The 16,020-nt window shown below is 39.7% G+C and overlaps 1 protein-coding gene across 8 annotated transcripts in view; it reads left to right on the forward strand.

Moving 5' to 3' along the window:
* The window catches only part of TTC6 (tetratricopeptide repeat domain 6), a 133,603-nt gene extending 118,763 nt beyond the window's left edge, over positions 1–14,840 (forward strand). For 6 of the 8 annotated variants that reach the window (XM_048854942.2, XM_048854946.2, XM_048854947.2 and 3 more), the window contains 5 exons: positions 4,216–4,426; positions 6,332–6,484; positions 6,704–6,874; positions 8,038–8,263; positions 9,997–10,456. In XM_048854942.2, the coding sequence (XP_048710899.2) occupies positions 4,216–4,426; positions 6,332–6,484; positions 6,704–6,874; positions 8,038–8,263; positions 9,997–10,133 (898 nt within the window). In that variant the 3' untranslated portion in view covers positions 10,134–10,456. Of the gene's footprint in view, positions 1–4,215; positions 4,427–6,331; positions 6,485–6,703; positions 6,875–8,037; positions 8,264–9,996; positions 10,457–14,718 lie in introns of those variants that run through there. The other 2 variants (XM_048854943.2, XM_048854948.2) reach the window with 2 other exon arrangements.
* Positions 14,841–16,020: the final 1,180 nt, after the last annotated feature.

Genomic DNA, 16,020 nt, shown 5'->3' on the forward strand with positions numbered 1-16,020 from the left:
TAAAAAATTATTTAGATTTATAACAAAATCCTTGTCCTGAATCCTTGTAGTTGCATTTTAGCCATGTCTGTTAGAGCTGTTTCTGTGTAGTAAAGAATTCCGTCTATGCTTCAGGTAGAACATGGACATCTAGTATATCTTTCAGTGTCTCCCTGGTAAAATGACTACACACTTTGGCACAATTTTGACCTCCATACATAAAAGAGCTTTTGACATAAATTAGAGTTCCATGCACAGATTGTTTGCAGACTTGATCCCTTTAAAATACATTAATTTATGTCACCATATGAGTACACATTTTTGTCATTTGCAGATAGGGTAAATGTTTTGTTTTCATCTGTCATTGTTAAAGGGCTAGCTGCACCTCTGTCTCTTTTCTGGTCTCTATCAGTGCACCTCCTCAGATGTCAGGCCTCCTGCCTTTACCTGTCTTGGGGTGGAATTCAGCAGTTCTTCCACTCTTAGTCCAGACCCTGGGCTACAGAGTCCTGTTTGTTTACGGTGCTTACCCAACCGGTCCTACACATTTCAGGCTTATGCAATTCTTCCCTTCTGGAATCTGTGACCAAACAAACTTATTTTTTTTTGTGCAGTGACAACAAAGAAAAGCTTTTAAAGAATTTTTTTTAAATAACAAACACTCTACACACATGTCTGTCTTATCTAAAGACTTATCATCCCTATTGGTAACCTAGGCAGGCCTATCTTTTTCAGTGGGATCTTTTGAATAGGTTTGGTTCCCCTCCTTCTTCTTCCCTGAATAACTAGTGCCTTTTTCTTGAGAGAGTGACTCTTTTTATCCCATCTTTTGTTCTTCTTTGTTTGCAGGCCTTTTCCTGTCGTGATCAAAACCAGCTTTGTAGGTTTGCTGGAGACAGAGGCAGAATCATCGAAGCACTAATAGTTTTGTCATTGCCCCTTAACAACTCATGTATGTTTGCCAAGAGGTGGCATCTTGAGCCATTCTTTTCTTTCCTGCATGTTTTTCCAGACAGACTCCCATTGTGTTAAAACAGTACAGTCATACAGAAAACCCATGTTCAAAAAAGATGAATTCAAAATGGAACAGGTGCAGAGAAGAGCTACTGGAATGATCAGGGGAATGGAGGACCTATCTTACGAGTGGAGACTGGAAGAGATTTCTTGTTTAGTCTAGCAAAAAAGTCTGAGATGGGATATGATTTATCTCTATAAATACAACGGTAGTGGGGCGAGCGGAGGAAGGAATACCAGGGTGGCAGAAGAGCTATTTAAGACAAAAGTCAATGTTGCCACAAGAAAATGGGTGTAAATTGGCCATGAACAAATTCAGGCTGGGTTGCCAGCAAAAAAGTTTGAAAACCACTGGTCTAGTCTCCTGTATACTATAATACTTTAGTCTAATTTTGGTTGCTGGATTTAGTGTGCAGGTGGTGTCGGTGGCCTGTGTTATACAGGAGGTCAGACTAGATGATATGATGGTCCCTTCTGGCCTTAAACTCTATGACTACAAAACACCCAATAACCAGGCCAACATACAGTATTTATAAATTATCACAGGGCAGCTCCAAACCCATCACATCATCCATACTAATAAGAAACACATAAGACATCAAATGCTGGTTTTGAGCAACAGCTCCAAAAGCTTGCTTTAAAGTTACTAATATTAATAAATTTGAATTGCCTCAAGGGGTGTCTGCACTTTGCTTTTTTGGCCTCAAATTTTCCCTGGTTGCTTACACTGTTTCACCTCTGGATTAGTAACAAGGGGAGGCCTAATGGAGCCAGGACTCCAGGTGGCTACCAGTGTCTTAAGTGTTGTGTTGTCTACTCCTGCCCAGCGCAGGTCTGTGTGACATGGGGCTTTGAAACGTTAGCTGACACCAGAGCTTTGTCTATCCCAATGCTCCCACTATTGATGGCACCAGTGGAGCTGAAACTCTAGTGGCAACACTGCAGAATGAATTTTAAGGAAATATTCCATAGAGTGGACAAGAGCTAAGGGTGAGGACAGTATAATCATTGAAACATCTTTTGTAATCATACCATGGAAAGTTTTCCTGTTTGGTTTGTATTTATTTCCCCTTTACTTTTTTTGTTCTTGGAACTTTGGGAATCATGACTTTGAAGTAGGCGGTAGTGGTTTCTGGTCATTTTCTTGTGGTTGCTAGGAGACAACATCCCTTAGGCAGCATATGTGACTCATAGACAACTCGTGCCTCTAGATAATACTGGGGGACACAATCGAAAGGGGAGGACACGTGACTGCCCCACGTGTCTCTCTTCTGCCTGGTGACCCACCGTCCTGTGCGCAGCCTGGGGCTGCCGTGCTCTACCTGCCCCACCAGAGTTTCCTGCAGGGGGCGGGGAAGGGAAGAGCTCTGTCCTTCTCCCACTGCGCCTCCCTCCCCTTCCATCTTCCCCCAGCACATTCAGCCTCTCTCTCTGGCAGCCGGCCCTGGAGAGCAGGATGGAGCCACTTCTCACGCAGCTGAAGCTGGCTACTCTGAGTCGCTGACTCTGTGCAGCACGGCGGCTTCCTGAGCAAGAGCCTGGCTGGGATGGCAGCCCGCCCCACAAAGGCCCAGCTGCCGGGGACAGTGGCTGAGCAAGCTGGTGCCTTCCCACCCCCCAGCATGTTTCTGACTCGCTTGTCCCCTGTCCCTGGCAGCTGGGCCCAGGTGGGGAGCAGAGGGGGTGGGGCCACTTCCCCAGCCAGGCTCTTTCTCAGGCAGCCGCCATACTGCACAGAGCAGTGATCTGGAGTTGCCGGCATGAAAAGTGGCTGGTCCCACCCCTTCCACTCTCCGCCCAGGCCCGGTTGCCAGGGTCAGAGGCTGAGTGTACTGGGGGTAGGTGCAGCAGGAGAACGGAGCCCCTCTTCCTCCCCCTTGGCAGGCCAAGCAGAAATCTGGGGGCCACTTGATCCCACATGTCCCCCCCCCCCCCACATGTTGCCTATAGTATGACTGGTGCCAGATTTGGCAAAGCAATAGGCTTGTTATACACATGATTATAAAGTGACTTCGACAAATCATAGAAAAGGAAAAATCTCTAAGGGTCTATACATGTGGCTCTGTGCACTGAGTAAAGGTCCTCGTCTAAGCACAATAAATCAGATGTTTCAATCATAAACGTTACTGTTCTTAACTAAATAGGAAAGCGTGCTTGAAGATTTTATTATTGAATGCTGAATATCAAATTCTGTGCTTTTGGATGTATATGTTCATAACAAGCATTTTGGTGGATCTCAGCCCAGGACAATTGCACAAAAATGTGTGTCACAGCCAGGAACTGAACCCAGTTCTCAAGTCCCAGTGCCTTAAATGCAATACTATCCTTCCTCTCTTTTTATTATTTGAGAGCTTTGTGCACACCCAGAGCTGTGCAGTCATATAACAAGACACAGCCCTTACCCCAAAGAGTTTACAGTATAGTTTAGAAATAGATCAAATAGTTCAGATATTTTTAATGCACTGGGAAATTGTATTTGTTGAGGTGGGGCAGACGTTATAGCTGAAAGTCTTTGCATAAAGTGTATTTGAAGGAGAAAAGGTAGTCTGAGGAACAAAATAAGTGGGAGTCTTAATGGGCATTGGATCAGGACTAAAAAGAGGGAGTCAGTTCCAAATTTTACAGGCTGTCATGAAAAAGAAGGGGCAGAGTTGAGACTGGGAGAAAGATGAAGAAAGGAATTGGTGAGAGTGAGTCTTGGAGGAGTGAAGAGAGTAAGATGAAACAGGAAGAAGAAGGTTTATGGTAGAAGTAAACTATGCTTGGTTGAAACGGCTGAGTCTGAACAGACTGGCACAAAGTGTGTTTGGTCTTGAAACTGGGCAGTGTGAATGGTTCAGCTGGAAATCTGAACCTGAACAAACCAAGCCAAGTTGGAATCTGCTGAGTGTAATCCTGGCTCCACTGAAGTCAACAGGAGTTTTGACATTGACTTTATTGGGGACAGGATTTCACCCTAAGTGTTTAAAAGTTCACAGACTAACAACGTTGGCCTCTGTAATGATCAAGAAAAGGACTGTGCATGGAGAATTAATCACAGTCATATTTCTTTAACCATTGTCCCTGATTGGGGAAGTGTGCACTGCCAGTGCTATCTGTTTAGTGGATGAAATGAGAACCTAAGTCTCTAGAGTTGTAAGTCTGGCACCTTTCATTAAAATGACTGATTTAAAAAAAAATAAAAAATAAAACACTGACCATCAAGTGCATATTTATTTTTAGACTTGAGCAGTTGGAAGAAGCTGTCAATTCATTTACCCAAGTGCTTAAACTAGATCCCTTTTCTCTGGATGCCTATGTTGCAAGAGGAAATTCATACATGGAATATGGTAATGAAGCTGGCAATACCCTAGCACAGAAAGACTTCCTGAAAGCACTGCATCTTAACCCAAAGTATGTGAAAGCCAGAATTTGCTTAGGATACAATTTGCAGGTAATACACCAAAGATCATAGTCTGTAATATCGTGTGACAAAGAGAGGAGCATTATTTTTCATATATAAAATTGTTTAGTCCATGCTCCATACATAGTAATACTGCAAACTAGTTAAACACTGTTCAGCCAGATAAAATAACTGTATCCTTAATGTATCCTTTGTTATTCTCTATTTTTCCCCCTACTCACTTTTTCTTTTCAACTAAAGGGATAGGCTGCAATTCCCTTTGACATTTGTCTGTGCTGCATCTTACTTGATTATTGGATTTACTCTTGAGTACCAATAGACTTGATCTCCTTAGTCAGCCCAGAGAGAAATAGAGCGTTATTGGTAATCATGCCAGATACCTTGTATGGTATTGTAATCAATAACACTAGAGACTAGGCCGCTACATAAAAAGTGACTTAGATATTTTTGGTGAATCTTATGTAAAAGGATTAAGTCAATCCAAAACAAAATGTTAACATTTGTATTAAGCCCCTTCAAAAAGAGCTTATATATAATGAAATCTGAAAACCACTTAGCTATACCCCAAAAAGAACAATCCTGCATTAGCAAAGTCATGTATGAAATGACATATCATGTGTTTTCCTCCTCTCTAATTCCCATGATTTTACAACACTGTTATTGTGCTTTGTTGTTATACCCATTTGTCTGACAAAACTCTTTCCAACAAAGTTGTGAGTTAATTTTGTGCCTGTGTAAATGAGGGACTAATTTTATCAGCCTGCATCAGGCTTACTTGGATAGGCCTTGTGCAAATTTCCTCACACAGCTCTGCCAATATGTTTTAATTCTAATTAATTAATGTTTTCACTGTCCTTTATAAAGTACTATCTAAGTGCTGAGTGTTATCATCAGTCTTAACAAGGAGCCTTCCTGCCATTGTTTTCAGTCATACAAGGAAGTCTCTTTCAACAACAAAGTGCTGGTTCTGCTGAATGAATCCAAATTGTGTGACTGTTTCTTGGGGAACCAGATAAGATTACCAAACTTATTTGTACTTGGTCAAAATTCAAATCCAGGTCTTCCAAGGTAGAATATTAGTGAATCCGTGAATCAGTCATCAGAACTTGAAGAAGTAGGGGTCTAGCCATTTATTTCCCTCACATCTTTCTATTCTCCCTCACTCAACAGCTTATCCTGCCCCATGCATATTTCCATCCCCTTTTTGTCTAGCAACTCTTACTACTCCACAACCAGTGGGGCTGGGCCTACTTCCAGTCTGGGGATAAAATATCAGATCACTTGTCCATGGGCAGCTAAGACCTCAAATTTGGCTACATGACAATAAAACATAGCTGTCCCAATTTTAAGGTTATAGGCTCATATTCACAAGTAAATGAGATATTGTTGCTGTCTAACAGAATTTCTGTGCTTTCTTCATATACTGTTTTGAACAATTATGCTGGTGTTTCTCATTTTTATTCTGTCGTATTTAGTGAGTGGCTCTCACTAGGTCTTACTTATTTAGTTTTGGATAGTGTGTAACCCAAGGATGGTGGTTGTTGTTTTAATATCTCCAGGGAGAGAGGGTCACACCAAGACATTTTGATGTTATTGTGGGAAGGCAGGTGCATAGAGATGAGTCTTCACTTCATTACATTATCATACAGGGCCAGACATTTAAAACTTGAGGCCAGAAGCCGAGGTACAAGAGCAATTACGTGTGCAGTTCCTGCAAAGGTAGCATATAAATCAAGTAACTGCCCATGCAGTGGATGTGTGGATATCTAACTAGTCATTTGCATGCATCTTTTCCCAATTTGTGCACAAAATTAAATAACTGAATGTGGCAACATGGGGGCATGTGCAATTTTCCCACATGTATATAATTTTTGAAAATATGTCCATTGGTATGTGGTACGTTTAATAATATTCATATGTTAAAACTCATTATAGGCCTTTGGAAAGTTTCAGAAAGCTTGGAATCAATTTACAGTTGCCATTGACATTGATCCAAAATGCCATATTGCCTATGACGGACGAGCTGTGGTCTGTCTTCAGATGGGTGATACTTTTGCTGCATTTCAAGATACAAACACAGCACTAAAGGTAAATGTTTGGTTTTCAGTTGATTTATAAATATGAACCTGCTATTATTAGACCACTGAATAATGCACATAAATTTGAAGAACTGTGTATGAATAATTGTAGGTTTAGATTAGGAGGTACTTTCTATTTTTATACATTTCCTTTAAAGAAAGAGTCTTGTCATTAATGTAGAAATGTGGACTTTATTCAAATAAGAGTGCATATATTGTTACATTTCAGCTCACTACCAATGCTCAGCTGCTTACAAACCGGGGTGTCATTAACCAGTTTATGGGTCACTTAATCTGTGCTATGAAAGATTATCAGCAAGCAATTTCCATCAACCCTGGCTATGCTTTAGCCTATTTCAATGCAGCAAATATCTACTTTCATCACAGGCAATTTTCACAGGTAGGTCTTATGTTCTATTTTCATACCATTCTTAGAACACTTTTCCGTGACTAAGGAATAATGCTATTGATACAAATTAGTGTATAAATGTAAGCTTTTACTTGAATCTTCTTACAATTAATCATTTAGCTGTACTCTGATAGGGTATGAATTAATATATAGAAATGAGTAATACATAATACTACTATGTTCTACTACTGTCCGTTTTATCTGACGATCTCAAAATGCTTTACAAATATTTATGAATAAAGACTCATAAGAGGTGATTTTACAGATGGGGGCCAAAACCTTCAAAAATTCCTAAGTAATTTAGAAATCTAAATCTCCCTCACTTTCAATGAGACTTAGGCTACTGAATCAGCCAGGTGCTTCTGAAATTTTTGCCCTGGAGACTAAGGCAAAGAGAAGTCAAGTAATTGTCCTAGTTTACACAATAATTCAGTGACAGAGTGAGAAGTAGAACCCAAATCTCCTGTCTCACAGGCCTATTCTTTAACTACTAAGCCAGGTTTTCTCTCTGTTGTAATACCCTCAGAGTCCTGAATCCCCAGTCCCTTCTGCAGAAATGCCCTGGGGAGGGCCTGAGGTAATCAAACACCAAAGTTCCCCTTGCATTTTCCTAGTAAGCTCTTTGGAGGCAAGGACCATTTCATACTCTCTGTACAGCCTCTAACATAGTGGGAATAGGGTTGCCACCTGTCTGGTTTTCACCTGGACAGTTTGGGTTTTGGCTTGTGTGTCCTAGATGCCATTTAACAAACCCCAATGTCCATTTTTTAAAAATCTGGGGTGAAAAAGGCGGAGCAGGAGTGGGTACTTGGGGGGAGAGATGGAGCAGGACCAGGGCCTTGGGGGAAGAGGCGGGGTGGGGATTTGGGGAGTCCAGTTACCAGCCATTAGAAAGGTAGCAACCCTAAGTGGGAACCCAATCCTGATTGAAGCCTCTGGGTGTTACCATAGTACTACTAATAAATAATAATAAATCATTCTGTTGCGAAAGAGTGGCTGAATTCTTCTTCTCAAAGATCCTTGCAAAAATCTTGTCATTCTTGCATAAATCCTGTGGATTTCTGCTACCTTGATTATTAATGTAATATAAAAATATATAGAGCATTTCAGAAGTTTACATGGTGCATAATATCTTCATTTTATATATTTTACAGGCCAATTCATACTATTCCAAGGCATTACAGCTTGACCCACAGAATGAATCTGCAGTCCTGAATCGAGCTATTACAAATACATTATTACAAAATATCAAAGAAGCAGAAGAAGATTTTGAGAAGGCAGTTTGTCTCTGCCCTTTCTCTGCAGCAGTGTACTTTAACAGGGCAAACCTCTATAGAACATTAAAGCAATATGAGCTAGCTGAGAAGGATATTTCAACAGGTACTTTTTGTTCAGTACCTGACATAGTTTCAGTTATAATAAGAACAACAAATTATTTTGGCTCTATTTCATAGTTCGGAAAGTATTAGCAACTATTTCCATTTATGTATTTAATATATTTATTTAAGTTCTTAACTTATATAGGAGAGGCTATGAGATTGAAAAGGGAGTTGTAATGAAAATGCCAGCTAAAAAATATTATTGTTTTTCTAATGAAAATTAACTAGAGAGCTGGGCAAATTTTTTTTTTCTGGACAAATAATTTTATTTGCCAAAAAATGCAGTTTTGGGTCAACAGAAACTATTTGTGAATTTGAGTCGAATTTGACTGTGTGTGTAGCGGGGGGGAGGAGTTAGTAATTTTTTTTTTATTTTTTATTTTTTTTGGATGGGGGAGATGGTGGTTTTGGTTTAAAAAAACATCTATTATGGATTCACCCACAATGATTTTTTTGAGAGGGGGAGAAGGGTTCAGTTCAGCCATGAAAACCAAAAAATTCAATTATCTGTTTATTTCCAATTACTGATTAGAAGTAAATGTGTCATATGTAATATGTACCATAGCAGCTGAACTCTGAGCCAGATTTTCAAAGAAAGTTGTAGCAGAAAGATGTGCATTCATGCTACCCTCACAAACCCTGAGGGCATCTGAGTTCATTACCTACTCAGTCACTACTGCTTTAGCCAATTACAGATAAAGATTTTTTTTAAATTAATTTTATAATGTATACATAGAGCTAAGTTTCACAAATACCACATTTGTGTGTGCAAACCAGCCAAGTGCATCCCTATTTGCTACCCATCTTCAACCACCCCAGATTCAATTCCTGTCTTTCCATCTCAGCTACCAAATCCATGGTCAGGCTGTCTGAATGTTCCTAAGATGAAGTTACTTCATTGGATTTTGATAGCAAAGTCCTTGAGTCAAAGCCCTATACAAACTAGAGTTCCACTGTTATACTACTGTCTGTACTTTGAACCAATTAATAGTTGATTGCAAGTGAATAATTTTTCCACCAACAATAAATATGATCAAATCTTACTGAGAAGTTAACCGGTATACGCTTACAATATAAGTTTGTCTAAATTATATGAAAACATGATTTGGGTAAAGATGTATAGAATTCCTTATTTTCACTATGAATTTTTTCCATTAAAAGTAGATTTTCATGATGTCAGAACAGAATAATTATGAAATCTTGTCTAGGGAATTGATTACTGTAAAACAGGGAGTTTGCTGGGACCTAGACTCTTTAAACAACAGATTAAACACTTGCCAATAGTAAGTTATTTAAATACCTTTGAACAATAGGAAATCTGACTCTGAGACAATGTGCATTGCTGACACCAAGGAATAGATTGATAATGGTTTCCTATTGCTTGATATTTGTTTTGGTGTTGAACCTGATTTGGGAGGGAGAATGTGGCTTCTGATGCTTCAGCAGTTGCTAGAGTCAGATTTATAAACATGCCATGATGATATCTAACATCAAGAGGAGAAAAAGGAGAGTCAAAGGGAGACAGTAAGATTGTAAATATCTTAACAAAATTACTTAGCTCCTGCTATAAAAATATGAATTGGACATATGTATTTCCTATTTAGATCAAAACCCACATGCTCTCTACTTTGTCTCAACTTTCAGATGGGTTTTAGCATGTGCTGTTTTTTATAACAATCATAACAATCTTTTGAAATTTAAAAATGCCTTAACATTTATTTTTCATTTTTACAGCATTGTCAATTCAACCTAATGATGCTTTGATGTATAAAGTTAGAGCTGATGTTCGTGGTAAAATGGGATTCAGTGAAGAAGCCATTGCTGATTACAAGCAAGCAATCAGCATTCAAGAAATGATCAATGCAATGTGAAAAGATTCCAGTTCCTGCAAAACATGGTAACAAGTTGGGTCTATTTACAGAGATTTGCCTTATTTAATTAAGAGATATTTGTTTAATTATATCTCAAATACTATTTAGAAGAATGTATTATGTTAGCACTAGAGTTGGCACAAAAGGTTAGTTTTATATACAAGGAAAAAATTGTTAATACTGTAATAATCCATCTTCATTTTCTTCTGCACATATGTTATCTTCCTGAATAATTTAATTGCTTGATTCAGTGCAAAAATTGTGCAAAAAACCCAGAGCTATTTAAGAACAGAATGCTAACATTAAAGAAGTAATTTCACAAAGCGAATGTTAGATTTTCTTTATTGATTGGCACCAAATGGCTGTTGGAGAACAAAACACAGACAAAGGAATAAATATCATTGGGGAAGGCCTCATCTTTATTTACTTGGGTCCAATGTGACGTTAAATGGCAAAATAACCAATATTTAGGTTTAGCCCCCTTTCATCCAACCCTTAGGATTCAGCCTACCTCTGATTCCTCTCTCCCTCTCCCAGTGAGAGGGAATGAGCGTACACACAAGGTGTACCTGAGTCTTTGACTTCAGGTCTTCCTTCTACCTTAGGTTAACATGGTCCACCTGCCACCTCTTGGGCCTCTTACACATTTGCCCCTGAGAGCTGGCCCCTTTGAGCTTCTTACCTACACTGGACACCAGCTATAAATTGCAACAAAATTTACAAACTCCACTTGTTAAATTTACAATGTGTAAATTACTGTTCTTTCTCTAAACTAGCCTAAATCAGGCCTCCAGGATGCTGCTGGTGACCTAGTCAGACCCATTGCAGTTTTGTATATAGTTTAAATTGTATTTCCCTCAGTTAAAGGGTGGGGGAGCAAAGCAGTAACAGCAATAGGATGGCTGCTGCATGCCAGTGAGGATGGTGCTGTATGAGTGCTAGTCAGCTATCCCTTCCTCCTACAGTCCAGCAAATGGGCAGCAGGAGGAAGCAGAGAAATCTGTCCTTCCCTGCCCTCCCCAATCTCTACACAAGTAGCGTCCATGTGTATTATGGGCAGGGAGGGTGTGGGGAAAATTTCCAGAGCAGCCAAGCCAGCCCCTCCCTTCCTCCTCTTCCTAGGACCTGGAGTTTGTCTGTCCCCTGCCAATTGGCTCAAACATCCCCCCCATCTGAATGGAGGATGGGGATCATTGGCTAAGGTATAAATGTGTCCTAATTATTCCAAATTGAAATCTGAAACACAGATAATTTGTCCACTTACCCACATCCCATGTTGGAAAAGGTTGATGTCATTGAAAAGCAGATTAAGAAAAAGGATTTAAGAACATAAAATAAAAAATTGACATGAACACTCAGCATGTATTTTGTACTTTTCTTCAAAGTGAATTAAATAATAGATCACAGTCTTGGGGTATGAGCCTGAAGAATGAGATTTAGAATGTTGCTTTGATCATGTTCATTCAGATTTGAAACTTAGGGTATAACTCCACATGAACAGAAATAAAAATATGTCAACCCCCAACCTCATACATTGAAGTTAACAAGTTTAGTCCACATCTAGTTGTAATGTACCGCTGAGTTCTATACAGCTATGTGCTCGGATATTACTTTGAGGTGGGTGGGAAAAGAACTTAGCTTTCGCTGAGAACAGAAAACTTGCTACAATTTCTCAAGATAGGGGGAAATTTTCAATGACACAAATCGCAGTTAGGCACCTGGCTCTCATTGAACGTTTATGAGAGTTAGACACCTACCTGCCATTTGTGTCTTTAAAAAGTCCCCCTTCGCCTTAAAATAATATCCATTTTCCTCCTGAAATATGAATTCAGAAAGGAGTCTTCACTGTGAAGCTGATAATAAAATGCTAAAAGAAAAGGAGTACTGGTGGCACCTTAGAGACTAACCAATTTATTTGAGCATGAGCTTTCGTGAGCTACAGCTCACTTCATCAGATGTTCATCAGATCAGATACATCTGATGAAGTGAGCTGTAGCTCACGAAAGCTCATGCTCAAATAAATTGGTTAGTCTCTAAGGTGCCACCAGTACTCCTTTTCTTTTTGCGAATACAGACTAACACAGCTGTTCCTCTGAAATAAAATGCTAGTTCATGATTATCATTACATTGTCTTCTCTATGTAAAATAAATCACTCAATGGCAAGGAAATAATTTACATTCACATTCATAATAAGAAAAAATATAATTTGACATAATGTGAATTGATTATTTAATGGGTCTCACAGTTCTATTTTCACTTCCTGACAACTCCCAGTAGATTTTTCATTGCTGAGACCGGAGTAAAAACGTCAAAATTACTTTGCCTAAAGCATTCCCTTTTTCGAATATTTCATACAATGCTATTCACCCCCTTATTTCTGCATAAAAATTTTTTATTTGTTTTTTCCCTTGCCCAAGTAATCAGTGTTTAGCTAATATGGCACAATGATGCAAACTGGTTTTATAGCTGTCTTCTCTAACTTTCTGCAGTTGTGACAATAGGTTCCACTGCTAAAATTCTCACTTCATGATATTCTGCTTTTGAAAAATGTTTTTGTAAAATAAACTTTCATTGGGGTGGAGAAGTGGAAAAGATCATAGCTAAGGCCACAGTCCACAAAAGTACTTAAGCATATGCTTAAGTCCATCTCTATTCAGCAAAGTAGGCATTGTCTACACTGGCAAGTTTCTTTGCAGTAAAGCAGCTTTCTGCGGTGTAACTCCTGAGGTGTACACACTGCCAAGCCACTTAGTGCACAGAAACTCCTCAGTTGCAGCACTGCAAAAAAACCACCTCAACGAGAGTCGTAAGGCTTACAGCGCAGATGCTTTTGTGCTACATTGCCAGTGTAAACACATCAATTGCTTTCAGCGCTGTAATTGGCCTCCGGAAGTGTCCCATAATCCCTCAAGTGGCCACTCTGCTCATTGTTTTGAACTTGGCTGGCTGGCTGCCCTGAAGGCATGCGCTTCTCCCCTTTCAAAGCTCCATTTCTGACAGCTGTTGCATGCTGTGCTGATCTGCTCCTGATGGTGGAGGGCAGGGTTTGGCAGCCGTACGGTCCCTTCCACCTTATGTCTTATGTTCCTAAATGTTCATGCTTTGGGACTTCAGATACTCACCTATAGGGGTCAGGAAGGGATTCCACCACTTTCCCCAGTGTATTCTGGGTTGTTGGGTTTTTTTGGTCTGCTGCTTCTGAAGTATCAGAGATAGCCATGACTGGAATGGGATACCAGACTGGGTGGGCCAGTGCTCTGAGATGGCTCTGAGCATTCACTCTCTTATGTGCTTGGCTGGCTGGTTCTTGATCACATGCTTAGGGTCTAACAAATCACCAAATGTGAGGTCAAGAAGGAATTTCCCCTTGGATCAGATTGCAGTAAGTTTGGGTGTTTGTTGCCTTCCTCTGCAGCATGTGGGTGCAGGTCACTTGCTGGTATTATTGGGGTATATCTCACTTAATCAATTCACTGCCTTGCAAAGGCCTCAGGCATTGGAGCACCTCCGTCTGTCCCATTCTCTGCTTGTGGCACATAATAGTTTAGTCTTCTGTGGGCTGTAATATTTTGGTCTAATTTTGGGTTGCTAGGTTTAGTGTGTGGGTGCTGAGTGGTGCTGGTGGCCTGTGATATACAGGACGTCAGACTTGATGATCTGGTGGTCCCTTCTGGCCTTAAGCTTTATGACAGTGACAAAGCAAATGGTGAAACTGTTGCTTATTCCAATGCAAGGAAAAAAGGATTTTTATGTACGAGTTAAATTTAGAAATTAAATGTAGAACCTATAAAATATTAGCTAGACTTTTGTTCCAGTAATCTTCAGCAGATACAGTTCACATGAAGGACAACTGTTTGTTTTTAATGGGTGAAATCCAGGCTCCATTTAAGTAAATGGTAAAACTCCCATGGACTTCAGTGGGGCGAAGATTTCTCCCACTATGTTTCAGCTGTACCAATATAGTGCCTTTTGTTTTGTACTGTGGAACTTCACAATACAGAGGCACTAGAATATTAGAAGCATAATACTTGATGTCAGCAGCACATCACCCTGTATAGATAGTTTAAATTGGTTTCCAATACATTAGAGCTTTAATTAGTGGACATTTATTTGATGGAGAAGCTTTTTGTTAAATCTGAGAGAATATATGCCAGAGAGGTAAAAGTGGCTGTCAGCCTAGTTTATTAGAAAAGGGGAAGGTCAAATAGCAATTCATGCCTCCAGCTCTGCAGTAATAAATAAGAGATTTATAGTATTTCTGCAATAGCCTGTAGAATTCTTATGTTTCTGACAGATGACAAAGTCAAACAGTTTCTCTAGAGTTTGTAACTTCAATAAAGAGAACTCCTGAGACTGACATTACAAACAACAAATTTTTGTGGCTATTAGGAAATAAATTAACTTCCCAGTATCATAGTAACATAGCTTTCTGTGGCCAGTTCTACTCTTCAGAAGTTTCAGTTTGACTCATTGACAATGGCTCTTTTATTACTGGTTGTTTGCTCAGCCCAGGATGGGCATACTCAGTTCTGATCACTTTGGGGGGGTTGCCCCATTTTCTTGTTTGTTTTTCCTCCTCTACAGTCTCCCCACTCCTGCTTTGCTTTCCTATGAAAAGATGAATATTGAGTGATGGGTTTGTGATAATAGAGACCAAATTTGTGAAGGGTAATGTCCTCTTTCCCGCCCCCCGCCGCCTGAGTTTACAAAAAGTGAGTATACTTGTGCCCCTATTGGTGTGTACAATTATAATGATTGCATATGCAAATAAGGTTATGCACCTAATTAACCATATATACACACATTCTCAATTTAACAGTGGTAATGGGGTGTACAAATAAGCATTCAAAGGTATTTTTGCATGTTTCATGTTACTGTAACAGCAGTTTTTTGGCTGGTGGGTTGTTAAATCATGTGGTATCAAGGCCTTGTCCTTTCTTACTCTTTTCCTCCTTCCACACCCCTAAGAAAGGCTCAGTTATGGGTCATGAGATTGTGACAGTCTCCTTGTGGAAACTGCAACATCAGAGTTAAATCAAAATGAACAGAAATCAAACCTTTCCCTGGATGCTTTCTTTGCACTATCTACAGTAGATTTTTTTAATTTAGTCTTGCCATCACCATGGGATGAATTTAGCCATGGACATTTTATAAGCTCTTTGATTTACATTTAAAAACACTTCAATCAAACTCTGTCAGTTATGATTAACTGGACAAATTTCCCTTTGCTTAATATTGGCAGGTTCTGGCTATTTTGAATAATGCTGGCTAAGTGTCCTGTTTTTCAGTTTGTTCTATCCTTTATGGTAGATACTGTAAATTTTACAAAACCGGAATACTGAAATATTTTCACTTCTATAATTGGCTAAGTAATGATTCATTTCAATACATTTAATCTATCACACAGTACTAGGGGTATGGGCTAGCCTTCCTATTTCTATTTTCTGTATGCATCGCTGCCATATCACTGACAATTAAGGAAGTATATCGACTGCCTTTAAAATTAAACAGGAAATAGTTGATGATCTTATTTTTCATAATAGAGCAGCGAGTGTTAAATTGTGGTTTGCGATCCCAAAGTGGGTCATGAATTCGTTTTAATAGGGTTGCCTGGGCAGGGCCAACATTAGACTTGCTGGGGCCCAGAGCAGAAAGCCGAAGCCCGAGCCTTGCTGTGCGGGACCAAAGCCGAAGCCTGAGTAACTTAGCTTCACAGGGCTCCTGTGGCATGGGGCTCTGGGCAATTGCCTTCTTGCCACCCCCAATGCCGGTCCTGTTTCTAAGCATTTTTTATTTAAAGTATTAACTATTCTGGGGTCATGTAGTAATTTTTGTTGTCAGGAGGGGGTCATAGTGCAATGACATTTGAGAACCTCTGTATAGAGC

The sequence above is a fragment of the Caretta caretta genome, chromosome 6 (genome assembly GCF_965140235.1).
Source record: "Caretta caretta isolate rCarCar2 chromosome 6, rCarCar1.hap1, whole genome shotgun sequence".
Classification (NCBI taxonomy): Eukaryota; Metazoa; Chordata; order Testudines; family Cheloniidae; genus Caretta; species Caretta caretta.